This window comes from Zosterops lateralis (assembly GCF_965231275.1).
Source record: "Zosterops lateralis genome assembly, chromosome: 16".
NCBI lineage: Eukaryota > Metazoa > Chordata > Aves > Passeriformes > Zosteropidae > Zosterops > Zosterops lateralis.
The window spans coordinates 6,966,611-6,993,834 of record NC_139776.1 but is presented as its reverse complement, the minus strand read 5'-3'; the positions used below and the strand labels follow the sequence as shown (position 1 = coordinate 6,993,834).

The 27,224-nt window shown below is 44.5% G+C and overlaps 1 protein-coding gene across 1 annotated transcript; it reads left to right on the top strand.

The window, feature by feature from the left end:
- Positions 1-310: 310 nt before the first annotated feature.
- PRPF6 (pre-mRNA processing factor 6) lies at positions 311-24,237 on the top strand. The gene is made up of 21 exons (XM_083873501.1): positions 311-471; positions 1,454-1,622; positions 2,823-2,941; positions 3,435-3,513; positions 4,170-4,346; positions 5,190-5,345; positions 5,994-6,088; positions 6,790-6,946; positions 7,151-7,313; positions 10,161-10,279; positions 10,956-11,174; positions 12,562-12,684; positions 13,525-13,646; positions 14,752-14,890; positions 16,037-16,156; positions 17,400-17,576; positions 18,377-18,510; positions 18,991-19,082; positions 21,076-21,190; positions 23,086-23,212; positions 23,967-24,237. The coding sequence occupies exons 1-21, from the start codon at positions 401-403 to the stop codon at positions 24,117-24,119; spliced, it is 2,826 nt and encodes a 941-aa protein (XP_083729627.1). The 5' UTR covers positions 311-400; the 3' UTR covers positions 24,120-24,237.
- Positions 24,238-27,224: the final 2,987 nt, after the last annotated feature.

The window sequence follows — 27,224 nt, the reverse complement described above, 5'->3', positions numbered from 1 at the left end:
CCCATTCTTCCCATAAAGGGCTTGTCAAACACAGGGTGTCAGCTTTGCTCCCTGCAGGGCCGCTCACCGCCTGGGAGGCCCCTTAGCAGTTACTCGTTTCTTAATAACAATAAAAATAATAAATTGCTATAAATGTTGAATTTCATTGCACAGCTCAACATCCCCGCTATCCTCATTCCCTCTTTCACCATCCCCTTCATCCTCACCACGCCCCAGGCCCTCCCCGTCGCCAGGGGGCGCGCTGCTCCCCGGCGGGAGCGGAAGTGCCGCTCTGCGCTCGCGGGCAGCTCCGCCTGCTCTCGCCGCAGCTTCCGCCGCCGCTTTCCCGGCCGCTTCTCCTGCCTCTGCTCCGCTTCCTGCTCCGGTCCCGCTTCGGTCTCGCCTCGCCGCCACCGCCGTCATGAACAAGAAGAAGAAGCCGTTCCTGGGCATGCCCGCGCCCCTGGGCTACGTGCCGGGGCTGGGTCGCGGGTAAGACGCCGCTAGGCCTGGCCTGACCCCCCCACCCCGGTCCCTTCACAGCCCGGTGGCTCCGCTGGGCCCGGGGGCTCTCCCGGAGCCCTTTCGCTGCCTGGCTGGGCTATCACCTCCCTGCCCCACTCATCCCCGTCCCCTCGGGGTGGCCCCGCGCCGCTTTTCAATGTTGTCCCTTCCTAATGGTTCGCGTTCGCTGTTTAGCTGAGCGGGTTTGTGTTTAAAGGGGAGCCTGGCTCCGAGGAGAAGTTCCCGAGGGCTTCGGACCGACAGAGCATTGTGTCCCTCCTGGTTCTGTGTGCGTGGGGCTGTCTGAAAAATTGTCAGACTGAGAGCTTTTGTTGAGGGAACAGTGAGGGGGTTTGGTGGCGGCTGAGACTATTTTTGGGGTGGCCTCTGCTGGCTGTGAGTTGTTTTTGCGCCCCACTGATTTGCTCCTACCCTCCTTGGGGAGATGCTGTTGGCTGTGTCCCAAGAGGTGCTGTCAGATGAGTGTGGAAGAGCTCCAGCTTCCCCATTCCTTTGCCCAGACGCCCAGCCTCTGCTGCTCCACAGCCTGCAGGGTCAGCTGAGAGACCCAGAGACAGAGTTTAGAAAGGAGCCCATGCACAGGGTCGGTGGCAGAGCCATGAGCTGGGTGGTTGCAATATAGTTGTGGGAAAAGTTTTTCCTATAAAAGGTTGCCCAATCCCTGGAGGTGTCTGAGACCAGACTAGATGGGGCTTGGAGCAACCTGGGATAGTGGAAAGTGTCACTGCCCATGGCAGGAGGTTGGAATGGGGTGACTCAGAGATCCTGTGCAACCCAAGCTATTCCATGATTCCAAGGCCATTTTCCCCCCTGGCTTTATGAACGCTGCTCACATGGAGTATCTGATGCCATTCTCCCAAAAGAACAATACTTTCCCTGCCCATCCTGAGCCGTGGCTGTGTCAGGCTGGGGCTGCAGTGAGCTGACAGCCCCTGGTTTGTCCCTGCAGAGCCACGGGGTTCACCACCCGCTCTGACATCGGCCCTGCCCGCGATGCCAACGACCCCGTGGACGACCGGCACGCCCCGCCCGGCAAGAGGACCGTGGGCGACCAGATGAAGAAGAACCAGACAGCAGATGATGATGATGAGGATTTGAATGACACCAACTACGATGAGGTGAGGAGGTTTTCATCACCCTGCAGTTGTTTTCCCCCCAGGTGGAATAAGAATCCCTGAGTTCCCTGATCTTGCTGTGAGCCCTGCTCTTAGCTGAGGCTTCAAAACCAGAATTTCCTGTAGTTTGCAGGCAGCATTTCCTTTTTTATTTATTGTTTGAGACCTCAGTATGCACCATGGCACGGTGCTTACAGATTTTTGTTGTGGCCTTGCTCTCCGGATTGTGGTTTAATTACTGATACAGAGCCCTGAGAGTCTTGGGAAAATATAAATATATCTATATAGATAAATATATATTATATAGATTTATTTATATAGATTAATTATAGTAATATAATATATATAAAATAGATATAAAATAATTATATAATATATAGTAGGATCAATATATAATTAACATAATTATCTATTAATTATATATAATATAATTAATAGATAATTAGCATATAATTAATGGATATAATATTAATTGTTAATTAATAATGTATAATTGATATATTAATTATACTATATTATTAATATATATTATTGATATATTAATATATATTAATATAGTTATATAGATAAATTTATTTTTATATATTTATAAAGATCTAAACCCTGTATTATATAAATATCTATAAATAAAAATTAGCTTAAGTATTTTAGGGCTTGTATTTTTTTTTTATTTTCCACAAATTAAAGCTTGTGTGCTCTGGCAAGATTGGACTTGATGATCTTGGAGGTCTTTTCCAACCAAAGTGACTGATTCTGTGCTATATGTTGTCCTTAAGTGGCCTGTGTAGTCTCTTGTGTTTGAGTCTCACTTTGGCTGGTTGAATGTTATGATATTCTTTCTGCTTGCTTTCACTGGTGTAAAAAGAAAAAGTGGTTAATGGAAGAGAATGGCTTTTCTACCCTGGGATCTCATTTGTTGCTGTAGAGAAGTGGTTTAGAGAGAGAAGCAATTTTGAAAGAAGCAATTTTGAAGTAGTTTTGCTTGAAATGGTGTGGGAGAATAAACACCACCATGGGGTGGTAGGAGAAGGATGCTTTTATTTAGGGATGTGTTAGTCTGATGCAATGTTGTCAGAAACAGCCTGTGAATGCATTTTCAGGTAATTGTTGGCTGTAGCAGAAACATATCAGGCACATAACAGAAACTTAAAAAACTGCCTTTTTTCCTCTTTTTTTTCCCCCCCTCTCTTTCCAATTTCCCAGTTCAATGGCTACGCTGGGAGCCTGTTCTCAAGTGGTCCCTATGAAAAAGATGATGAAGAAGCAGATGCTATATATGCAGCTTTGGATAAGAGGATGGATGAACGCAGGAAGGAAAGGAGGTAGGATAAGCTACAGCACTGGCAGGGGGTGTGTTCTGGTTAATTGAGCATGACAGGTATTTTGCACCACTTGCTTTGATAGTGGATGTGGTTAAATTACTTCACTGTAGTTAATTAAGAGTTGCTGTAGTTCATTAAGATGGTGTGGGGAGATGCTGAGTGGCTGATATTGATGCATCACAGACTGCACAGTAGACTGGAAATTGTTAGAAAAGTGGCCTCATGCTCGTAAACAGTCTGTGACTTGTTAAATTCACTGCTCATTAAAAGGAGGTTAAAGACTGAAGTTCACTTGGAGATGTCTGTTTTCACACTATAATACTGTCTTATTAGATAAAGGATCTCTTGTTATAATGTTAATAATCTAAGCTTGGAGAAAATGCCTTTTTTATGCCCTGACTCTTATCAAACACATTTTCTGTTACATCAACGCTTTAATCCAAGACTTGCCAATTGTTACTTTGAGCATAACCTCAGTATTCCTTTTCCTAAGGGAACAACGAGAAAAAGAGGAAATAGAAAAGTACCGTATGGAACGACCCAAAATTCAACAGCAGTTCTCAGACTTGAAAGTAAGGAAGAAAATGTCTGAAATGTGACTTTTTATGAGATACAAGAAGTGGCTGTGTGTTCTTTTGTGTGTGTTTGTTTCTTTGCTCAGATTTTATGTATTGGCAAATGAGTATATTTGTTATTCTTTGATATTCTCCAGATTAGAATTACTTTCTGCTGGAAGAATAAACACTGTTCATGTGGATACACAAGGCAGTGAAATTTCTGCAAATTTTAATATTGGTCATTTTTGTTTTGTTCTTTATGGAAAATGCTACATTTCTGTCTTTGAGGGAAAATGATAACTTGTTGGCATTGCAGGAGTGGCTGAGCAGAATCTCCTGACTCTAAATCTTCTTTTAAATAAAATGTATTGTTTAAGCTGTTGTCTAATGATTAGTAATAAACCACTCAATGCTCCAGGCACTAGGATTAATCTGAATGTTTGCAGCACTGGATCTAATAACAAAATTGATTTGGAATCTCAGTCTGGACTAAAACCAAATTCTAATTAAATGCATCTAATTCTTTTGTACATTGGATTAGGAAAAAAAGTCTGACCCTTAAACGTTTAATTGATCTTGAATTATTTCAAGAAAATAAATCTGTTAAGGAGTTAGAGCACTTAAAAAGCCATTTCTGCAGCAAGTACTGACGATAACTCCTGTCTGAACAGCGGAAATTAGCCGAGGTGACCGAGGAGGAGTGGCTGAGCATTCCCGAGGTTGGCGATGCCAGGAACAAGCGGCAGAGGAATCCTCGTTATGAGAAGTTGACTCCTGTCCCCGACAGCTTCTTTGCCAAGCATTTGCAGTCAGGGGAGAATCACACTTCTGTGGATCCACGCCAGACAGTGAGTACACAGCAAACCTGGGCAAGCTGTGGGCAAACTGGATTAGAGAAGAGTGTTAAACTGGGATTTGGGGAAAGATACTTGACCAAAAACTTGGTCAAGTTTGGTGTGGTTTATGAGTCTGACAAAGGAATTCTGGGTGTTGAACTCGTGTGCTTGGTGGAGACTTTCAGTGTACAGCCAATACCAGAGAAATTATGGGGATAAGCAGGGAAAACCTGGTTCTTGTTTTAAAGATGGAAGAAAGTGTTTCTTTTCCTGTTTGCTGAATGCAGGGTGGTGAAAGTTTTGGTGAGCATAACTATTTCTGTTACAATAGCTTCTTGCAAAAAGGGAACAGAAAATAAAGTTTGCTTTCACCTAATGGTTTGCCTAGTTCTGGGGTGGTTGTGTTAAAAATTGTTTGCCTTTCAGTCAATTGAAAATGAAGTAACTTAGCTTGTTGCTCTGTGGTTGGAGTCTACTGTGGTTACAGAATTGTAGTAGCAGCTGACTGACCCTAGGCTGGCTCCAGGTGTCCATGGGACTTCTTTGCAGATATTATTGTTTAAATGTGCCAGGTTCAGATACCTGTGCTTGGATTTTTCACTTTCTTGTTGCTTATTTCACTGACTGGACTAAACTTTAGTAATTACCTATACCTTGCAAATCCTGTATGAGAAATGTTTTGGGATCCAGGGAAGCCATATCAGAACTACCTGTGGGGATTCAGCATCTGTGTCCTACAGCTTCTGGGGAAGGGCAAATCAGCCAATAGTCTGAATAATTTTTGAAGTCTCAGAAGAGATTTTAGGATTGACTTTCTCACCTTTTTTTTTTTTTTTTTTTTTTTTTTTTTTTAAGCAATTTGGTGGGCTGAATACTCCATATCCAGGTGGTTTGAATACTCCATACCCAGGAGGAATGACACCAGGTTTGATGACACCTGGGACAGGTGAATTGGATATGAGGAAGATTGGCCAAGCCAGGAACACCTTGATGGATATGAGGCTAAGCCAGGTAAGGATGTGGGAAGGCAGGATGTGTCACAGGTATACCTGGGGTTGATGTTGTGCTGCTGTTTAAGTCCTGGTTTTAGAAAAGCGTTAAATTCTCTTGGGTGTTAGAAGATCCAAGAACAGCTGAGCTGTGAAATTATTTTGTAGTCCGTCTCTCCTGATCTCATGCCTTCAAAATTAATAGCATTTCCTGAAGAAATACCAGTTTGTCCCTGGAATTCTTGGTCATTATATGAGAACAGACTACCTGGTTATAGCAGAGGTGCCCTTGAGGCAAAACAGCACAGGTAGTGCTGCCAAGGGAAGCATCTGTAAGAACAAACAGGACAAACTGCTGAAAAATACTAAGTTTTGACTTCTTTTCATTGGTTTTCTCATCTAAATCTGGTTTGTTCTAAAAAGAATGCCTTTAGCAGGCAGGTCTGCAAGACCTTTGGGTGACTGCTTATCACCAAGCTGCTTCTTGTCTGGATTTTAATGTTGTGTATTTTAGAAACAGAAAAAGCTAATAAGCAAGGCTTTCTGTTTTCCTCCTTCCTTGCTTTTGGGAACAGATGAATATCTAGGATTTTTGTAGAGCCACAGTGTCTTTTTGGGCGTTCAGGGGCTCTGAGTGGTCATTCCAGTAACTCTGACTTGCCTTCCTCAGGTGTCGGACTCTGTGAGTGGCCAGACTGTGGTGGACCCAAAAGGATACTTGACAGACTTGAATTCCATGATTCCCACACACGGAGGAGATATCAAGTAAGTTTAAGAAGGATTAACAGATTTATCCTCTTAGCAGCGGCACTGATCCTACACGTAAATGGAAATCTGTCTGTGTGGGTGCTTTCAGCTGGCATTTAGTTTGTAAGAAATGCCAGGTGAGGTTTTGAGGATGAATTCTTTTAACATGAGATCTGGTCTAGTCTTTCAGCTGAAGTATTAGCGTCTGACCTGGATGCATCAATTGTGGAGGCTGTTTCCATTCCATCCCTATTTCCATGCCAGAGTGATGGCAGTGTGTGGCTGCCTGCCAGCCAGGAAATAACCTGGTTAATTGTAGCTCTGTGCTGCTAATTTAGGCTTGATTGACGACCTCTGAGAACCTCTTTAGCCTGGAGTTTGACATCTGTTTAATAAAGAATTGCTCTTTAAATCAGAGCAATATGTGCAAATATTGATGCTAATTCTTGATTTACATCAGTGCTTGGGCTTATCAGCTTCTGGCTGCAAGTGCCCAGCTTTAATTCCCAAAAGTCTTGCTTAAATACTTAACTGGTTTTCACTGTGATCTTGCTGTGTTGGTGTATATTTGTAAGCTTGTTTCAGTAGAATGTAGTTTGTGTCTCCAGTATGGAAAAAATTGAGGTCACAGCTGCTGTGCATCTGAGCACATCCTGGTTCAGGAGAATTATTTCCCAGTGTGCTGAAAACTTTCCTTCCTGTTTTTCCTCCTCCTTTAGTGATATCAAAAAAGCTCGCTTGCTCCTGAAATCTGTCCGAGAGACCAACCCTCATCACCCACCAGCCTGGATAGCATCAGCCCGACTGGAGGAGGTCACTGGCAAACTCCAGGTGGCTCGAAACCTCATCATGAAAGGAACAGAGATGTGCCCTAAGGTCAGAATTGCTCTGCTTCCCTGCTGACCTTGTGGGATAGTAGGAAAAAGTTGTGGTTCATGAGTGGCAGAATCTCTGTTAAGCCTGGTACAGCCTCACTGTCTACTGTATTACAAAACAACTGCTTAGCCAGAAGCTGTGACTTTATATTGACTTTATATTCTTGTTGTGATGTAAAGGAAGATGGGTTGTTTTTCCTGACAGAGTGAAGATGTTTGGTTGGAAGCTGCTCGGCTTCAGCCTGGAGATACAGCCAAGGCCGTTGTGGCCCAGGCTGTGCGGCACCTGCCACAGTCTGTGCGGATCTATATCAGAGCAGCAGAGCTGGAGACAGACATCCGTGCCAAGAAACGTGTCCTTAGGAAAGGTGAGAGCTCCTGGGGGCTCAGGGAATGAAGGCATTGCACTCTTTGTATTGTGGTGTGAATTGTTCAAGATGTGGCCGTAAGTTCAGGTGTGTTTTTTTTTTTTTTTTTTGCTTCCTTGTTGAAATTACAATTGTCATTTTGTCTGCTAATGGTGGAACTTGTTGCTGTTGAGCCAAAGGACAAAGGTGTTGAAGGGTTTGTAAAACATCCTTCAGCAGAAAGCTGCTGGTACTGAACAATCCCAAAATGGTATTTCACTTACCTAAGCCAATTCCAGCTCGATCACAATTAGATAAGTAGATGAAAGCAATTTTAAAAATTATGTCCTAAGGATAAAAAAGGTGCTTTAGATGTCACCTTGTGATACTTTTTGGAAATGATACCGAATTTGACTGTTCCTACTTGCTTGTAGCCTGTTAGACACCACAGTGGCTGTTGCTGGAGGAGCTTTAGAGGCCTTGGGATTCTCATATCATTGAGCCTGTTGAGTTGCAGGATTTGCTTTAGTGTAGCAAATTTTGTCCTTGACAGACTTTCTCTGTAGTGCTTACTTGAAACCTTACATCTTCTTGGATTGCACTGCACTTGGAGGTTTTTCCTCTTTCATGGAATTACTGTCTTTCCCAAACAATGATCTCTTCAACAGCATTTTGTTGTGTTGTTCTGAACCCAGGTCTTCCTCAGAAGTTCAAAATATGAATTCTTTGATACAGGCCCAGCTACTTAAAGTAATCAATAGAGATTAGTTCCTTCATGACTACTGAACTGTATTAGCTGCATCTCCTGACTTCAATCTAGACAGGGAAAAGGGTCTGGATTTAATACATTTACTGAATCATTGTGAAGCAGTCTGCAGTATTGAATGATTCAGGTTCAAAGGAATTAGTTGCCTCCCACCTCTTACCTCTTGCATGTAAAATTGCCGATCTCCAGTGAAATGACCTCTTACTACATCTGGATGAAAGGCACCTCAGAGTTGCTGGATTTGAAATTCTAAAGAGTTCAGATATTATTTGGTAGCTTTTTAAATTTCCATTGGCTCTGCAGTGCCACACAGTGTGAAGTGCTGCTCCTGTGACACCGTGTGTCCTTCTCAGGAACAGTCACGGATGTTGGACAGAAAAACACTTTTAAAGGAGTAGAAATAGATCTGTGAGTCCAGCTTGGGTAGGGAAGGGTCTTGTGTGAGAGCAGTGAGTTACCCACTAAGTACTGAGCTTTGCTTCAAACAGTCTATTTATGAAGAGAAAAACATTCAGTTTTTGGAACCACCTACCTAATCTCTTGATACAAAGCTGTTGGTGGAATGGAACTGGATTTATCATTTTCTTCCCAGTTTCTGTCTGTTAACAGCTTCACAGTGCTCCTCTGCTGCCTAGGGAGCATCAGTAATATGGAGTTGGAGCCTTAAGTGGCAGCATAACCCATTATTTCTCCAAAATAAAAAAGACTGAGTGCCAGGTAGTGTCACAGAAGTGTGACTTTTCATAGTGTGTTTCTCCTCTCTGCTTGCTGTGTGCATTTCTACTATCCAGCAGAACCTCTTGAGTTCTTAAAGCCTCTGTCTGACTGGAGACCCAGCAAGCTGAGTGGCTGAAATACAACTTGAGGTCTGAAAATCGAATTCTGTATTTATGAAAACATGTTCTGTCCTGCAGAGTGATGCTTTCAGCTCTTGGAGGTTGATATTATTCACTTATGTTCTTCAGGAAAATCTCCTGCAACTGCAGACTTGGAGACAAATGGTTAATGTCTGTTGTAAATCTCTGTGTTTGTGTTGGGGTGGGATGTGCTCTGAGTTGAGGCTCAGCACTGCCTCTGCAGCAGTGCCTCAAGGAACAGCCTTGTCTGGAAGCCTAGCGAGTTCTAAAGTGTGTTTAGATGCCTTTTCCCACTCATTTTTATGTCCCTGTGATTGTGCTTGCTTTATTGAAGAGGAATGAGCTCAGTCCTCTGTTACTATGGCTCATTTGTGTACAGTCACCATGGAAGCAGTGGAAGTAATGCTGCAATGCAGCTGATTCCAGCAGTCTGGGGTGCAAATTGGAGTGACAAAAGGCTAAAAAACCCCTTTGGTTTCTCAATCTCTCTTAATGAGATGGGCTGAGGAAAGTTGTTGTTTAGCATTTAATGTTTCAGACAGCACATGTAGGACAGGCTGCAGAGAATGCAGTTCTACCAGCAGCAGCTAACTCTTGGACAAGATTAAGGAAGCCTTGGAGAATCCTAATTAGATGGAGTCCATATTGGATAGCTGAAAGCGCACTTGGTAGTCATGGCTTAATGTCAGTAAGACCTTTAAGTTTTTATGCATCCCTGTTTTATATTTGTGTGGCAGGACAACAGCTTTTTGGTAAGTTAAGCTGAGGTTCATTAAGCTGTCAGGAGAGGCTTACAGGAAAACTGCATTTTGAGGAGGCAGTTTCAACATGTAAGGAACAAGGCTGTATTATTAGTTAGTGTTGAAGAAGCTTATTTTCTATAAAGGCAGACCCTGCCTGATTTAAGCTGCCCAGTTTTGAAGATCTTCATCTGCTCATTTGCTGAGACTGGAGGCTTTGTTCAGCCAGGTGTTTTACTGAGGAGGATGCAATTACAGCTTGTACAGCAAAAAAGCCCTTGGCTCTCCAAAATCTGTTTCCAATTAAAATGATTAAGTGTTTTATTTTCTGATTTTAAATTCTCATTGTTGAAGCAAGAGCCCAAATAAGTAAATTCCCTCCCTTCCCTCCTTCAGGACATTTCCTTGGAATAGCACAAATCCTTTATTATATCATGTTTAAAAAATACAGATCTCATTGGTAAACTACTTTATCATTATTGACATAATTATTTTTCCTCTCTAGCCCTTGAGCATGTTCCAAACTCAGTGCGTTTGTGGAAAGCAGCCGTGGAGCTGGAGGAACCTGAGGATGCCAGGATCATGCTGAGCAGGGCTGTGGAATGCTGTCCAACCAGTGTTGAAGTGAGTTTAAAAAAAAAAAAGTGAATTGAAAAAAAAAAGCCCCTACACCCCACTTCAGGCTGACAGTAGAGCTTTGCAGCAAAAGGCAGGGTGAGAGCAGCATTTCTCCACACAAGGTTTTCTCCCACATGCTTCATGCCACAGTGGGAAGGATGTAATGAATAGTGGAATGTGTTTTTTGTCTTTGGAGTTAATTGTCTGGTGGTCATTACATGCCTCATTTTGGTGTGTAATTGTTAGGTTAGTCATGGCAGTGCACAGCTGTGCCTGCTGTAGGCACCGAGCCATGTTTGTGTCCATGTGTGGTGCCTTGACAGTTGGGAAAACAAGTGAACCTTGAAGCTGGTGAATCTAAAAGTTACTCGTTTCTGAAACACCAAACCAGAGTGTTCAATTCAGCTGTTTGAGAGGTGATATGAACAGAAAATAGGAGTGTAACAGCCCAGCAGATGGGGATGATACCCAGAGATGATCAGGACTGAGCTTCAAGAGCAGTAGCAGCCTGTGTCTGCTCTCCTCCTTTGGTATTCCACAGCCTGCTTGCAGTGCTTGAGGACAGTTGCCAACCAGTAGCAAGCAGCGTGAAGCTGCTTATCTCTGTGGGCTTGACACTGCCATGCAGCAGCCTTGTCATCTCCTTGTTCTCATCTCAAATCCATCTTTTGTTGCTCTGCAGCTGTGGCTGGCTCTGGCAAGGCTGGAGACATATGAGAACGCTCGTAAAGTCCTTAACAAAGCCCGGGAGAATATCCCGACGGATCGTCACATCTGGATTACTGCTGCCAAACTGGAGGAAGCCAATGGAAACACCCAGATGGTGGAGAAAATCATTGACAGAGCCATCACATCTCTTAGGGCTAATGGGGTGGAAATCAACAGGGAGCAGTGGATACAGGTATGAGCTCAGGCTTGAAGGCCCAGGGGGACTCTTCTGGTTCTGTTCTGAAGGATGCTGATGGTGGGTGTGATGGGACAGAGTAATTTTGCACCTGGCTTATCAGTGGAGGTCCCTGTGAAGAGACAAGAGATGAGATTAAAAAGCTCAGTAGGGTAAAGGCCATGAGTGATACCCTGGGGTAATGTCACATGTGTTTTGCTGAGAAATGTCTGGTTTGCTTCTGTCATGGAAGATAAGTAGCTTCAAGTTGAAGCAGCTGCTGCCTTAAGTAGGACAGAGGCTTAAAGCCTTCAGTGAAGGATTTATGTACTTTTTGCATATGTCTCTTTTGGGTTGACAGGTATTTGTTTGCCCTACAAGTCTTTGTCAAATAGAATTATGAGAAATCAATACAAATACTGCATTTGTAACATGTAGGAAATACTCTGTTAGTCCTCTACTGAAGCTCGTTCCTGAATGAGCATACTGAATATGTTCTGTGCTTTGTTTGATCAGAAGTCTTTCAAGCAGTTTCCTATTAAAATAATTTACAGTGGGTCAAGGCAGCAAAATCTTATACTGCTTAAGAGCATTGATATTGAATGAAGTATTTAGTATTAAATGGATATCCTTGTTAATATCTAAAAGAATTCTAACTTTCTTTACAGCAGTAAATCAATTAAAGGTTAATTTCATCTTCTCTTTAAAAAAATCCACAAGCACAGCCTCTGCATCGTTGTGGTCTCGAGTTCCTTCTCAGTACTAGAACTGGTCTCGAGTTCCTTCTCAGTACTAGAACTGCTCCATTTCTGTTATCTGATCAGAGGGCTTTTCAACAAGTTTAAGCAAGACATGCTTGGCTTTCTGAAAGCTTTGTGTGTCAGGAAACTCCACTTTTCCATACATGCTCTGGTGAGAGAGTCTTTGCACCTTTGACTTTACACTGCTTGATGGGGTACTCTTAAATTTAGTTATTGCTAAGCCCTAATTGAGACTTGATCATCTCAAAGCTGAAAGAAGGTTAGTAGTTTTGATGTTACAGTTCTTACTTGTAAAATTTTTGCATATTTTATTGGCCAGGTCCCTGCTTGGGTCAGCCTAGGGTTGTGGAGATGTAGGAAAAGACTTTTGGATCCAGAGAGATCACACACTGTCACCTTTTCAGTGATGGAATTGATGTGATCTGTTTCTTAACCAACTTGTGGATGATTCTCTGTACATCCCTAGCACCCTCCTCATGGGTGCAGGCTCCTGCTCGATGTCAGGGTGTGTTTGAGCAGTGAGATGTTTGTACTGTGTCAGTGACCACAATATCTCTGTGTTTGTGCATGAGGAGTTGCCATTGCAGACTTTAACCTCTTGTGCTGAGCTCTCAAAACGAGCAGGGCTTTCCTCTTGTTTCTAGGATGCCGAGGAATGTGATAAAGCTGGAAGTGTGGCCACATGCCAGGCAATCATGAGAGCTGTGATCGGGATTGGGATCGAGGAAGAAGATCGGAAACACACCTGGATGGAAGATGCAGACAGTGTATGTCCAGCTGTCATGCTGCTTTTTGTTGGTTTTGTTTTATTGTGGGTTGGCGTTTTTTAATTAGAGGAAATGGAATGTGTGCCTGGGAAATGGCTTTGTCAGTGAAAGTGGATGTGAGTCCCACACCACCTGCCTGCCTTTGGCCAGTCTCTGCCTCAGGAGGTTATTATGGAGCTTTATTCAGATTTGAATTTTTACTAAACAAAAAGTTGACATCAATATAGCTTGTCTGCTAGTTTGGTGTGGATTTTTATTGTGAGTGTGAGCCATCAACAGAGATTGAGTAATGGGTAAAGGAGCTGGGAGTTGAGTTTCAATAAGCATTGTAGCTCAGGAGTTAATGTAAGACTGGACAAGGGAGTGGGTAAAAGTTTTACCAGGCTTCTTTTTGCTTTAGGGGAATAGTTTGAACATGTGCTAAGAGCTAAATCATATTTCAGCATGAGAAATGTCCAACTTCACTGGCCTTGAATTGGGCTCAGAGCAGTGGGGGGCACATGCTGTGGTGTTTAGGGTTTTGCCTGTGAAATAACAAAATGAAGTGCTAACATGAGAGCCTTTCCAATGCCTTACTGATGTTTCAAGCTGGCCTGTGAGTGTCAGTCCCACTGAAAGACCAGGGATACTTGTGCTCTATAGAGAGAGATACTTGGAAATTCCTTCCCTGCTTCCTTTTAAAAAGCTGATTGTAAGTGTTCTGTTCTCTATTAATGTCCTCAATTCATGGATTATACCGAATTACTGAGTTCTGGGTTGAATTATGCATGTGTAATTCCTGCTTGCTCTCGATTCCAGTGCTCCCCTGAGCTGACTTAGTTCTGATCTGTCTTCCCTCAGTGTGTTGCTCATAATGCCCTGGAGTGTGCCCGAGCCATTTATGCCTATGCCTTGCAAGTCTTCCCGAGCAAGAAGAGTGTGTGGCTGCGAGCAGCCTACTTTGAAAAGAACCATGGCACCAGGTACGTGTGCTGCACAATCTCTGTGACAGGGGGACAGGCTGGGGAGGAAGGAAAACTACAGGATGGTCCCTGGTGTGGGGCAAATGCAGAGTTAGTGCAGTTGGATGAAACTCACTGGCGTTTTTTGCGGGTCTGACCTTCTTTGTTATTGTTGTGCTCAGAACATCCTTAAGTTTTATGAAGTCATAAAATGGTTTATGGCAGTAGGGATTATGTGGTAAAAATAGCTGTGAAGAGACAAGGTAGGAACAATTGTCTTTGAGAAGGCATCTTTGGAAAAATAGGGGGATACAAATCACCTAAAATGTGTTTTATTTAGTTTTCATAGATAAACCACATCATAGCTGAATGTGTCCAAGCATCTCTGGTATTTTCTGATTAAACACTGTGAATGTGTATCACATTCTGAATTAAGATTGGTGTTATACTTTTACAGCTCAGGCTCTTTTTAAAGTTTATTCACAAAGCTTTACATGTCAGAAACTTTCTGCCCACAGATTAGACTAAAGCAAACAATCTCTGCAGTAGGCCACTTATACATGTGGAATCATCCTTATTAGAGCCAACAAGGCTGTGTTGTGGAAGTGACTGCAGATGCTGAGTTCTTCCTCAGTGAAGCTTTTTTTTATTGGGAAACAAGTGTATCTTTGCTTTTGATGTTGTTTTTTGCATGTTTCCCAGTGGTGGCTGGCTTTTAAACCCCATGTTTTACCTGAAAGGTATATTTGCTAGAGGAGAAAAAAGCAAATTGGATAAGATCAAGCCAACCTCATCTAATAATTCTGAAAACTTTCCTGTCTCAGTTTCTACGTAGGTTTGTTAAGCAGAATGACTCTTTCCAAGAGAAAGGAGCTGTTTGTGTGAGGGCTCTTTCCACAGAGGTTATCAAAGGTGTCTGAACAATGAGCCGTTTGTGGAGTGCTGATTTCAGAACCCTTGTGAAAAAGGACCCCACCCTTTCCTTGTTATGAAACAACTTATCAAGGTTTACAACACTGGACTTTGCAACAATATTTATAACACTGAGTGATAGTGGAAATGGTGTGAGAGAGCTCGCCTTTGGCAGTACCTTGAGGGATTGTAACTTGCTGTTTCTTGTCTTCAGAGAATCCTTGGAGGCTCTTTTGCAGAGAGCTGTTGCTCACTGTCCCAAAGCAGAGGTGCTGTGGCTCATGGGAGCCAAATCCAAGTGGCTGGCAGGAGATGTGCCAGCAGCCAGAAGCATCTTGGCCCTTGCTTTCCAGGTGGGTCTGTTACACTTGTCAAAGGGTGTTAAATGTGACAGCTAAAGAATCCAGAGCAGGCTTTTTCTGTCAACACCTGATTACTGCTGACTTTCAAAGTGATGGAGACTTCCGCTGTTCTTTGATTGCTTTGTGTGGCAAAAGGTTCTCCTGTAAAATAGCAGCAAGCTGAAGCAAAGCTGTGAGACTGCCCTTTTAGTAGTTCTACACCAGGTTCTGTTCTGGAACAAGTTGTCCAGAGAGGCTGTGGCTACCCCATCCCTGGAAGTGTTGAAAGCCGGGTTGGATGGGGCTCTGAGCAACCTGGTCTGGTGCATGGCATCCCTACCCATGGGATTGGGATGAGATGATCTTTAATGTCCCTTCCAACCCAAACCAGCCTGTGATTCTGTGAGTTTGCAACCCATCAGTTTTACTAGCATGGCTCCCACCAACCCCAGTCATGAATCAAAATCCTGTTGTCTTGGGTCACCTCAGGGGAAGGGGTTGTCATCTGCCCTAATGAGGTCACTGCATTACTTACATCTTGGATCAAACTTGCTAATGAAGGGAATTGCCTGCTGGATGCTGTAGCAAAAATAGGCAGAGTGTTTCTAATACTGGGAATTAAGCTTAAAAGCTAAGTGGGAAAAAAAAAAAAAAAAAAAAAAAAAAAGATAGGTCCTGAAATGGAAGGTAAAAGATACTTCCTTAATCTGTTCTCGGTGCTCTTTGTTACTAGGCTGAAAAGTTCTTGACATGGTTGCCACTGAAATGACTTTTATTGGAAGAGTTTTCACAGACCTCAGTGGGGAATTCAAGCTGCAGCTTTTTTGCTTGAGGGTAATAAAATGAGGGTCTCATTGTGGCAGACCCTGTGATGTTTTCAGTATTTAAACTGGAAGTTCAGAGGATCAAGCATTACTGCTTTTCAACATTGAGAAGCATCCAACTTCTAAACTGGCAAATATCTTTGTGTTGCCCATCTGTTTTGGAGGATTTCTATAAACTTCAAAGGTCAAAGAAGACTGGGAGGAGCTTGCACTGAAAAAAATCCTACTGCGGATTGACAAAGCTCTGATTTCAATTTTAATCTGGATCAAACAGAGGATTAAATCTGCTGTTGATTCACTGTGTGCATTTGTCTGTCACTTTGTGTTCTTGCAGGCCAACCCCAACAGCGAGGAGATCTGGCTGGCTGCCGTGAAGCTCGAGTCGGAGAACAATGAGTATGAAAGAGCGAGGAGGCTGCTGGCAAAGGCTCGCAGCAGTGCCCCCACAGCAAGGGTAAGGATGTGTGGAGGGTGGAGAGGCTCAGGCCTCTTGGCCACAGAGGGATTTGGGACGGAAGGAGGAGTTCCTTCAGTTCTGTGGCCGTAGGGATTGACCATATGGCTCCCTGCCATTGCCTTCCGGGGCATGTGGCCGCTCTGCCGAGCGCTTCTCCAGCCAGTTGCGACACAAAGTCGTGGCATGATGGGAAAAAAAGGCTAGGATCAAGTGAAGGGTTTCAATTGGTTTTTTACAGAAATGGCAAAAGTCAGGAAATTCCCAGTTTACAGCTGTTTGTGTAATGTTTGTTTTGCATAAAAGCACGTCTTGGAAAAAAGAGAAAATACTTTCACAGAAGACTCACTTATGCTTCTACTAAAGATGACTTTAGGGTGATTTGGTGCTTAAAGCTACACTCCTGTGTTTATCTCCAGTTAACTCTGGTATGATAAACTGTCAATTTTCAGCTCTTCGTACAAAAGCATTTTAACTTGTCCAAGTAAACAAAAAGTTAGTTTCATCTCTGTCCTCTGTTCCTCCCCCTCAGTTGTTGTTACATCCTACATCTTTTTAACTGTCCTCTTCCTCCCTGAGCCAGGGAGCTTCTGCAGCTGGGGCTGAAGCTCTGCTCTCAGATTTGATGCCTCTCTTTTGAGGTCACAGTGGGGGGAGGTTGGGAATGGGGAGGATGGGGATCAAAGAGCAGTGAGAGAGCCTTTGGTCTATAATATGCTTCTCATAGCTGTGACTTCCCTGCATAGCCAGAAGGAAGGATTTGTGAGGCAGAAAATACATATTTGTAACAAGCAGGACAACAGAGCCTAAAGCCGCAAGTAAGAAAAGGTGGTCTTGTTAGCTTGGATCTGAGGAGATCAGATTGTGCTGGTGAAGGAGGCTCAGGTTTGTTAATTGGTTGTGCTGTTAAAGCTGTGCTCTTTATACAAATACTACTTTTCCAATGCAAGCCATTCTATGATTCGGTTATAATGCAAATGGCAGCTCTATGTTAATAATTATGTGAATAAGTGAGATACAGGTTGATGACACTGTGCTAACTCCTTTAGTATTTGCATTTATCTTTCTCATTATTACTTGTTCCTGCTGTTATTTAACTCTGATATTTTAATTTTTACTTGACTTCAAACTGTAGCTCATCAATAACATTCTAATGGATGCATGAAAGTGGGAACCTGCTGCTTTGGCAGATTAATGGTCTTTCAGTGGCTGCTGGTGGTAAACAGCTCTGCTTTGTTTCCAGGTCTTCATGAAGTCTGTGAAGTTGGAATGGGTGCTTGGGAACATTGCTGCAGCCCAGGAGCTCTGTGAGGAAGCCCTGAAGCACTATGAGGACTTCCCCAAATTGTGGATGATGAAAGGACAAATTGAGGAACAAAAAGAGCTGGTAGAGAAAGCACGGGAGGCTTATAATCAAGGGGTAAGATGGATGTTACTGCAGGTTTGCTTTGTCCTGCTGGCATGGAGAGATGTCTGTCTTTGAATCAAAATGGAGAACCAAATGATGATTCCTGTCATTGCTTAAAACAGCAAAAGAAAAAAAAAAAAAAAAGAAATTAAATAAGCATGAATTTCTCTTACCCATTACCCACATGCAAGATTGACTTTCTTGCTTGAGAGGTCTCTGTATGTCTGACTCCTCACAGGCAGGAAAAAAGGCTTTGCACAGTAATTCTCTAAGACCTGTAAAGATTAAAACCAGAACTCTTAAAAGAATATCTTTTTCAGCAGCTCTTAGATACACACTGTGAAAGGAGGTGGCCTACAGAGCACTCCTCTCTCTTTTAAATGGTAATTGGTGTCCTTGGGTATGAATGCTCAAAGTCAACAGCCATCAAAGTAATTTGGACACAGGTTTCTGCCCGTGTCCATATCCTAATGACTCCCTGCATACTCTGCTGTGGTTTGGGGATGTATGAGAGCCCTCCATCTGCAGAAGGAGCACAAATTGTAGCTGTGTTAAGGGAGGTGTGTTCTTTCTCTTGTTGCTGGGATAGCTCAGTAATACCTGATGGACCTGATTATTTTGGATGCAGGAAAAAAAATTCACTTCTGTGCTGTAAGACTAACTGGAGAAATTTGAGAGACATAATCATCTTGGTCTCTCTTCTTCTAAACTCTTCTGAAGGATATAGGGAGGGAAGTTTTTTTCTATAGGAGTTAGAAGATTTTTTTTTTCCAAGTTTACCTGTGGACATACTTTTTTTTTTTTTTAAACAGTTGAAGAAATGCCCCCATTCCATACCTCTGTGGCTTTTGCTGTCCAGGCTGGAGGAGAAAGTTGGGCAGCTGACTAGAGCAAGAGCTATCTTGGAAAAGTCTCGCCTGAAGAACCCAAAGAATCCAGATCTCTGGTGAGTTGTGTGGAGTTGAACTGAATTTGGGCTATCAAGTCAATCCATTCTACAGGCCAGCTATTTCACATCATCTCAGCCATTTGAGCCTGGGACTTAGGGCCATGCCCATGCTGGAGTTTCTTCTGGACTAATAACTTCTCTGAATGGCAGAAAAGCTTTGGCGATCCTGGCCAGCTACTCTAAGGATCTGGGAACTAGTTATTTCTTCACTGATAGTTGTAGTGCACGGAGCATGCAGAGTGCATGGGGCTTTCTCCTTTCTGTTGCAGTCTCGTTTTCAGATTGTTTTTTATCTGGGCCATTCGGGAATGAAAGTCACATTTATTTTTAGATAGAGGGGAATGGGAACATGTCAGTCACCTACATATATTCAGAATATGGGCAGATGTTTGCAGTTTCCAGTGACCCTCATGTGACTCACTGTTTGTTTCAGCCTAGTAAATGTCATAAATACCATCAGAGTCTCTTCCCTACCAGGTTGGAGTCTGTGCGCTTGGAGTACCGAGCTGGGCTGAAGAACATTGCAAACACACTGATGGCCAAGGCACTGCAAGAGTGCCCCAATTCAGGTGAGCTGCATTTCAGTTCTACCTTAAACACAATTGTTTTGCCCAGTTGACAGAAACACATTTTTTCCCAAGATGTCCTTTCTGGCCAGGTGTCAGAATATGGTGTTTTGGAGAAGTGTCAGTCATCCTTGTGCAGAGGAAATGTTGAGGATGTTCCAGAACAATCCCAGTTACTTTGTGTTCTCTCACACCTGAGGAGTTGGTGTTGTTCCATTTTTTTTGCAGTACCCAGTATATTATTGGATCCATGGTCCACAGTTTATCCCCAAGCTTCCTGCAAAAGCATCTTGGATGTGGGTGGGCTTTTCTCAGAAGCTGGTACAAGTCTGCCAAGTTTTAAAATGAAAGAAAGACACTTTAATGTTTGTAGTTAGGAAGTTTAGTGGAAAAAGAATGGTGCTTTCCCTGTCCCTCTGGAGTACAGCTGGCCTTAGGAGACTCCCAGTTCATTTGCCTGCACTGGTTGCACCACTGTGAGTTTAATAACTTGTGCTGGCAGCGAATTTCCACCACAGTCATGGTTATGGGATCATGAAACATAAATGTTCAGTGCTGGTTTTTGATTATTTTAGCTCATGTAAGAGAAGGCTAAGAGGTCATATGATGTAAGTCAGTTAGTTCTAACCAGCAGTGGAAACATTAGCCTCTTGGGATGGGAGGATAAAGTACCTAACACATGCCTATTTTGGGGCACCATTGCAGGAAGACTTAATTATTTAAACATGTTGACATTTCTGGGGAGAAGATGTCACATAACTACAAATTGTAGTAACTTACTGCAAGGCAAGGCTTGGCTTGCCTTCAGGCTAGATTTTGAAAGATGTTTAATTGGTGGGTGCTTTAGTCTCAGTAAAATAATTGGGAAATAAGTGACTTTTACGACATGATAAACTCATTGCAAGGTACTCTCCATGTGAGTGGGTCACCAATGCAGCACCCCCCAAAATCCTGCTTTGCTGTTGTGAATGACCTAATGAGTGTTTGCCACCACAGGCTGTTTTACAGATCTGCCTGTTGCTATGGAAATGGGCAACAGGATCTCAGTTTTTGTTTAAACAATTGCTTCCAACTTTATCTTAGACCTCAACAAACCATAATCAAAGCCCGCAGGACTTGGCTTGTTGGCTACTTATGGTCATGTAAACCAGAGGTTTGGGTCCATCGATTGCTGAATTGGTTCCTGATGGATGGCAGGCTGCACAAAGAATAAAATAGAAATATTATGGTGTTTGTGATCCTATATATAAAGAGCAAGAAGAAGAGAGTCTCTCTCCTGTCTGTCACTGCAGTTATCAAGGCTCATGTGTGTTCCCCTGGTGCTGTTTATGGGAAGTGGGAGCTCTTTGATGGAGTCCTGGCAGACACCAGCTCTCAGGCTTTGCTTTGAAGTGATCAGGTGTGCCTGGCTGACATGAGAAACTGCAGATTTCATGCTCTCCTGAGCATATTTCCTTCCTTGCTTTTGGCAGTGAGAGGAGCTAGGGATTAAACCCAGCTTTCCTGGATCAACTCTGTCCTTCATCAATGTGTGTGGAGCCAGCATCAATAAGACTGTGGTGCTCTCCAGCACCCTTGAAACTGCTCCCAGACTGTACTTTGCACTTTTTGAGACTTTTGCCACTGCAGTTGCCTGTTCAAATAGACAGATACCTTTCCCTTTGGAAATGCTGATTTGCCCTCTCTGTCCCAGAGTTTGCAGTGTCTCATTTGAAAAGCCTGAGCTCTGGGTTAGACGATGCTGGAGCTGCAGGAATTGTGGTATAGAACCCCCCAGAGCTGAAGGTCCAGCATGGTGCACACAGTAGCTAAAAATTCAGAGTACTACATGAAACACCCGTGTGGGAAGAATGATCTGGGATGAGGTTGGGGGTGAATAACCACCAGGGTTGGGGCTGTACTGCTGCTTGTGTTGCAGAGCACTGGCCTGATGTCAGGGTGGGGAGGGTTAACCTCAAAATAACACTAAACAATCTTCCTAATTGGTTTGATTTAGGAATCCTGTGGTCAGAAGCAATTTTCCTTGAAGCGCGACCGCAACGAAAGACCAAGAGTGTGGATGCTCTCAAGAAGTGTGAACATGACCCACATGTCCTGCTGGCTGTGGCCAAGTGAGTTCCTGTGCTTGATGCAGTAAAAATATCCATGTCTGTGTGTGGCTGCTTCCAGGATGGAACACTGCACTCCAGCACAGCCATGTAATTCTGGCTGCAGCAGCTCCAATAAGTCTCAAACCAAGGAACAGCTCTGCAGCTGTCTCCTGGTAACTGTGCAATTCCCTTAATTCCAGCCTGCCCTCGAGCTGTTCTGGTGGATCTGGGACTGGCACAGGCAACAATACACTCACACAAAGCCCTTTGCCAGTGCTGGGTATTGGCACACTGCATTCTGCTTTCTTTCTGTCCCTTGAAGAGGATTTCACTGCACTGTCAGGTGAACTAGGCTTTATTAAGTGGTTCAGGATGTGTTTTAAGTATCTGTGAAAATAGGGACTTTTTTTGGTTATTTTTCAAGTTTTATGTGGCCAACTGTGTAGTTTTCATCTTTTCTCTCTATCCTGGATTCTGTCAGGTGTCTTTTTAAATTCTGAACTAGATACTCTGCTCTTGAATGTTTCCTATGTCAGTGTTCTTCAGGTGTGCCTTTTCACAGAATGCAAACCATCAGCCATTCTGTAGTTTGCTTCTCTGAAATGGAAAGGTAATCTACTAGGAATTGTTTTCTTGTCCAGGTTGAGGTGTGAGGATTCCAGCGCTGAAAACCTGCTGTTAGAATTGACTAGTGCTACATCCTGCTCTGATGTGTGAACAGCCTTACAGCAGCTGTGATGGAAACAAACTTAATTTTCTGCCTTTGTGACTAACAGAAGAGGTTAATACAGGAGACATTTTGTTCGAAGTTGCCCAATTCTTTCACAACTCTACTTTATAAGCCAAAGAAAACTGTAGGATACACTCCAGTGACTGCAACACTGGGTTCTGCCAGATCCTGACAGCTGACTTGTTCAGCTTTAGCAGCAAGTGAGAAAAATGTTAACTTTTGCTTTATGGCAACTGCTCCCAGGCCCCTTCTGGTGCAACCTCAGGCTGTTTGACAGCTAATCCCAACATAAACAGCTTCCACCACCCATCAGGACTTGCCTCTGTAGGTACAGAGTGTCACACATCTGTGACAAACTTTTGTTAAATATGTTGCTGAAAATGGCCACTGCTTGCAGGTGTTAAACCTCTGCTATCATTGTTTGTGTTCTTGTAAATCACAGTTTATTTAACACAGAACAATCAAGAGTATTATAGGGCTTAAAACCAATCACATAAGCTGTATAATTTTATGACAGGCTAAGCTCTTTATGAGGGGTAGCTGATTTGATAAAGACCTTATAGCTCAAATGAACTCTTTAATGCAAAGAAGTGAAACCAAGAGACTCTTGACTCAGCTGGTTCATTACTGGGGAGAAGTTTCAGCATTGATCAGTGCCTGGATGAAATGGCTGCTCCATTCCACTCCAGTAGGCCTCATAGGTGTGAGCATGTGGCCATCCACCAGCCAGTTACCAGCTTTTAGAAGTTATTTAATTGTTAGATGCTAAAATTGACTTGAAACGTAAAGAAGTGGAAGGAGTGGGAATAGATGTAGGCAAGTAATCCTGTTTCTTCCACACCAAATCTGGAACAGCAAAATTAAAGCAATTGAGGCAGCAAAAGTTGAGCTCAGTAATGCTTCCCCTCTCAGCAGGTCTGTCTGTGCCTGGGGCTAAGTTATCCTCTAAGTTACCCTGCCCCACTGTGGGGCAGTGAAGAGGAAGTGCTGGATGTTCTTTTCAGTTCTCTCACTCCCTTCCCAGGGGCAGGATGGTCTGCAAATTGCCTAAAAATCTGCTGTTTACTTCCTAGGAGAGCAAAGAATTTGAACACCTGCAAAGCCTTTAAGCGTTGGAGCTCCTGTAGGTTGGCTTCTTCCTCTAAAGTAAGGCTGTTTGTCAACTCCCCTCTGCTTTTCCCAACAGGCTGTTCTGGAGCGAGCGTAAAATAACCAAGGCCCGAGAGTGGTTCCACCGCACCGTGAAGATAGACTCTGACCTGGGGGATGCCTGGGCCTTCTTTTACAAATTTGAGCTCCAGCACGGCACAGAGGTGAGTGTGTGCCTGGGAACAGGGGAGGCAGCAGCAATCCCTGCCTGGCAGGGGTTGCCCAGTCCCTGCTGCAGTGCTGGGCTGAGCACGCTGCCACTGCTCCTGCCTGTGTGCTCACAGGGGAGGCTGGCTGTCATGCCTGGTCAGGAATGAGCATGAACAGGCCTGTGTGGTGGCTTTTAAAAGGTGCTGTCATTAGCTGAGCTGTGTTTCAGGCCGCTTTGCTGTCCAGAGTCCTGCTGGTTCATGCAAAAATCTCTGAAATCAATCTTCCTCCTGTAAAACGCAAGCTTGCTTAGAGGGGATTGTGCTGGAAATTGTGGTGCTGGGTTTGTGTAACTGGGGTTGTTTCTTCCCAAGTGTCGAGTACAGGCTGCACGTGAACACAGCCAGAGGAACATCCAGCTCTAATCTCTTACAGCAGTTTTTACTGCTGATACCACTGAAATGATGGGGCTGTTTATTTTCTGACTTCCCAGAGACCTTTCACTTGACACAGCTCCTGCAGGTGGTAATGCACAGGAAGTTCCTGCTGTAGTTTCTCTGCAATAGTCAAAATTTGCTTACCTGCAGCTCAGCCAGTTTGTTCAGCCAGGCAGGAGACTTGCTGCTGAATTTTTACTTTGACTTCCTTTAAAAATAACAGACCCCAAACCCCACTATAATTCAGAAGAGTATTTGAATCAGGGAGGTTTCAGTTTTTGGCTGTGTTCTGGAACAAACCAGGACAAACTGTCATTTCTCTTCCCTGTAGGAGCAACAAGAAGAGGTGAGGAAGCGCTGTGAGAATGCCGAACCTCGCCACGGAGAGCTCTGGTGTGATGTCTCCAAGGACATAGAGAATTGGCAGAAAAAGATTGGAGAGATTCTCGTGCTTGTGGCAGCCAAGCTGAAAAATACCTTCTAGAGCGTGCTGGCCTCAGCTGCATTAGAGATCTCTGTAGGACTTAACCTGCTTGTGCTGCATTTGCCCTTTCAGTGGCACAGATTTTGAAGGACAAGACATGGATGATGACAGGAAAGAGCTTTCTCCCAAATGGAAAAGCTGCTTCCTTCTTTCCCCAGCATGGCCATCAGCTTCTGCAGCACATGAAAACATTGTAGCTGGTGTCACATAGGAGACAGGAGCAGTCTTGTGAGGCTCTGGTGGCAGTTCCATGTTAATTTCTGATTTCTCCCTGCAAACACAAGCTTTAGTTAGTGCTTGTATGGATTCTGACATGTGGCAGTCCCTCTGTTCTTGACCCTGGCATGTGTTCCCTGTCCCCCTTTAGTGTTTGGCCCCTCTGATGTTGGTTCCTTGTTAGCAGATCTGGGCTGTTGCTGTTGGAATACACTGAGTGTCCTTGAAGGAGATGGGTGGAGTTTTGGGAGCAGCCCAGCAGCACAGGGAAAGGTCCGGGCTGGCTCCTCTTCTTTAGGTGCTTTAGTTTGGTCTCTGCTAACAAGCTGCTGCACAGCTTGGAGGTGTTCCTCCCACCTGAGCAGCAGGAGCATTTTGTCAAATTCAAAGGCATATTTTTTAGAGAACTTTTTCTCACTTTTTAAATGTATATAGTAAAACTTATTCTTTTAGGTGTCTGAGTTCATTAAGCACAGTGGTGGTTTAAAGTAATAAGGCAAAACTCAGCAATCCCTGAAAGCCCTTTTGAAGGAAGAACATTTATTTAGAGTTTTTGGGAGACTGTGCTGTTACACAGCTGCGACTGCCTGTGGCTGGGAGGTTTGGTTTCTATCTCCAAGTGCAGATAGGAAAAAAGCAAATTCAAGAGAGGGAAAGCTTTGTGTTTGGGACCTTTTGTACACTGTCTTCAATTTTCAACACTTGTGGTGTGTACTATTTTTACCCCAACCTCCTAACTTTCTTGTGATCATAGAATGAGAAGCTGTACTGTCTTACACCTGAGGCTATAGCAGCTGTATCCAGGTCTGTGGATGTGCATTATCACATGTATTTAGTTGGAGGAGAAACTCCCTTATTACTTGTTGGAGACTATGTATAAAATACAGCTTCTTTTTTTTTTGTTTCCTTCTGTTGTCTTCAAGCGTGGTCTCGCCCTTTGATTCTGACTGGGAAGAGTGGGTCTGATAGCAGAAACCTTTGGACTTATCAGGCTCCCACCATTCTGGGAAGGTGCCTGCCAGTGGTGGCTGCACCAAGCTGGGCTGCGGCCTCTTGCCAAAATGGATGGGAAGCCTAAAACGGTTGGTCTGGAAGCAAAAGCCTTTTTTTCTTTGGGTTCATAATGGAAACAGCTGAGCATTCTCTGGAATAGCTGATGAGAGGGTGTAGATCACAGATGTCCTGTGGAATTGTAGTTCCCCAAAGGTGAGTGAGAGGCATTGGGAGTTGAGAGGCTCTTGCTCAGGGATTTTGTGCCGTTAATGGCATCCTTCAGGTGGATGGGCTTAGAGAGAGTGGAAGAGTTTGGGAAGGGGAATGGAGATAATGTTCAAAGGAGAGAGTACACATGGCAAGGGAACCTGGTTGGACAAGGATTCAAGACTGAGGCAGAAACTGCAGGATGAAAACAAGTATAAAAGTAGTTTTCGATGTGTGCTGTCCTTCAGCCTCTTGTGCTCACATGGGGGCTGTATCCTGCTTTTCTGGGCAGGGTATTCTGATTCCTGGTGGTGTGCTTGGGGAAAGCTGGGTGCCTGTGGTGCATAAATCCCTCTGCCCAGCAGTGCTGTGGTGTTGGTGGCTGCAGGTTTGGGATGGGAAAGGGAAATGGGAATTGCAGTGGTGTGGCTTTTCCTGCTGGAGAGATTCCTGACTTGTGTTGGGGGCATTTCCCTTGAGCCAGATAACATGGGTGCAACCCACTGATGAGGTTGCTACCCCTGCCCCTTGCTTAGGTGGCAACACCACATCTTGCAAGGAATTTTTGGGATGTGGAAGCCCCAAGGAAGGGGCCCTGTGTTGGATGCTGTCCCACCTTCTCACAGCATCAGGCTCCTTTGGCCACCTGCTCCTGGTACTTGCAGCTTCCCTTTCCTTTGGGCTACATTCCTTAGCTTGGGGATTATTTTTTCTTACTTAAAAGGGATCATCAATCTTAGAGCCTTTCAATGTTTGTAGATGTCTTGGTGGTTTTTAAAATGGATTATGGCACCCATGAATTTTAGCTATATATAGAGCTCAATAAAGAAGTTATACGGGTCCTGTCCCAGTGGAATGTTGCAGTGTGCTGTGGGTCCCACTTCCTGGGGAGGAACGTTCTCACCAAGCTGAGCAGGGCTGGATTATTCACCATTTGTTCTATTTCTTACTCAATCACCCACATTCAGCTCCTCAGCGGAGCCTTGTCGCTGTCAGTTCAGTTTTTTCCAAAATTGATATGAATTGAGTCAGGGCAGTTCCTGTGCCTGGGCTGGGGGTGAGGTACAAAATGCAGAGGGGAAGGAGGAGAGGGCTTTGGTTGGAAGCACGAGGACACTCCTCATGTCGATATTTTGGGGCTCTCACCCTGGACAGTCACTTTTGCCATGTGTTGGTGCCGTTGTCAGTGTTCACCCACCGCCGTCTGTGAATCCAGAGTGAAACAATCTCCCCACGCCAACAGAAATCGAAACTGCGGGGGTTCGCAGCCCAGCGTGCAGCTCCAGGACAGGGACACGCGTGGGTTGGGATCCCGGGGTGGGTGCGGGCAGGGGGTACTGCCCAGGGGGCCCCTGTCCCACCCTGCCCCGCCGCCCCCCGGGCAGGACGCGCTCGGTGCTCTCCGCGCTCCGGGGGGGCCGGGGCGGCCTCTCCCGCGGGGGCCGGGGCTGGGCCGGCGGCGGTGCCGTGTCCCGTCCCCCCCGCGGCCGCCGGGCCCGTCCCCTCCCACCGTGGAGCCAAGTTCAAACCGCGGGCCCCGGCGCAGCGGGACGGGCCGGACCGGGCTCCCCGGGGCCGCCGCAGGGGCCGCGCCCGCGGGGCTCCATGGTGAGTGCGCCGGGACACCCCTTTCTCCCCGGGATCCCTTTCCTCTTCCCCGGGACACCCCTCCGTGGAGCCCACGGATAG

What these genes read in the sequence shown, in the direction of transcription:
- PRPF6 (XM_083873501.1), top strand. Translation starts at nt 401, where the DNA reads ATGAACAAGAAGAAGAAGCCGTTCCTGGGCATGCCCGCGCCCCTGGGC. An exon ending in GAACGCAGGAAGGAAAGGAG is followed by an intron (nt 2,942 to 3,434) that starts GTAGGATAAGCT and finishes CCTTTTCCTAAG; the next exon opens with GGAACAACGAGAAAAAGAGG. An exon ending in AGCTCCAGCACGGCACAGAG is followed by an intron (nt 23,213 to 23,966) that starts GTGAGTGTGTGC and finishes TCTTCCCTGTAG; the next exon opens with GAGCAACAAGAAGAGGTGAG.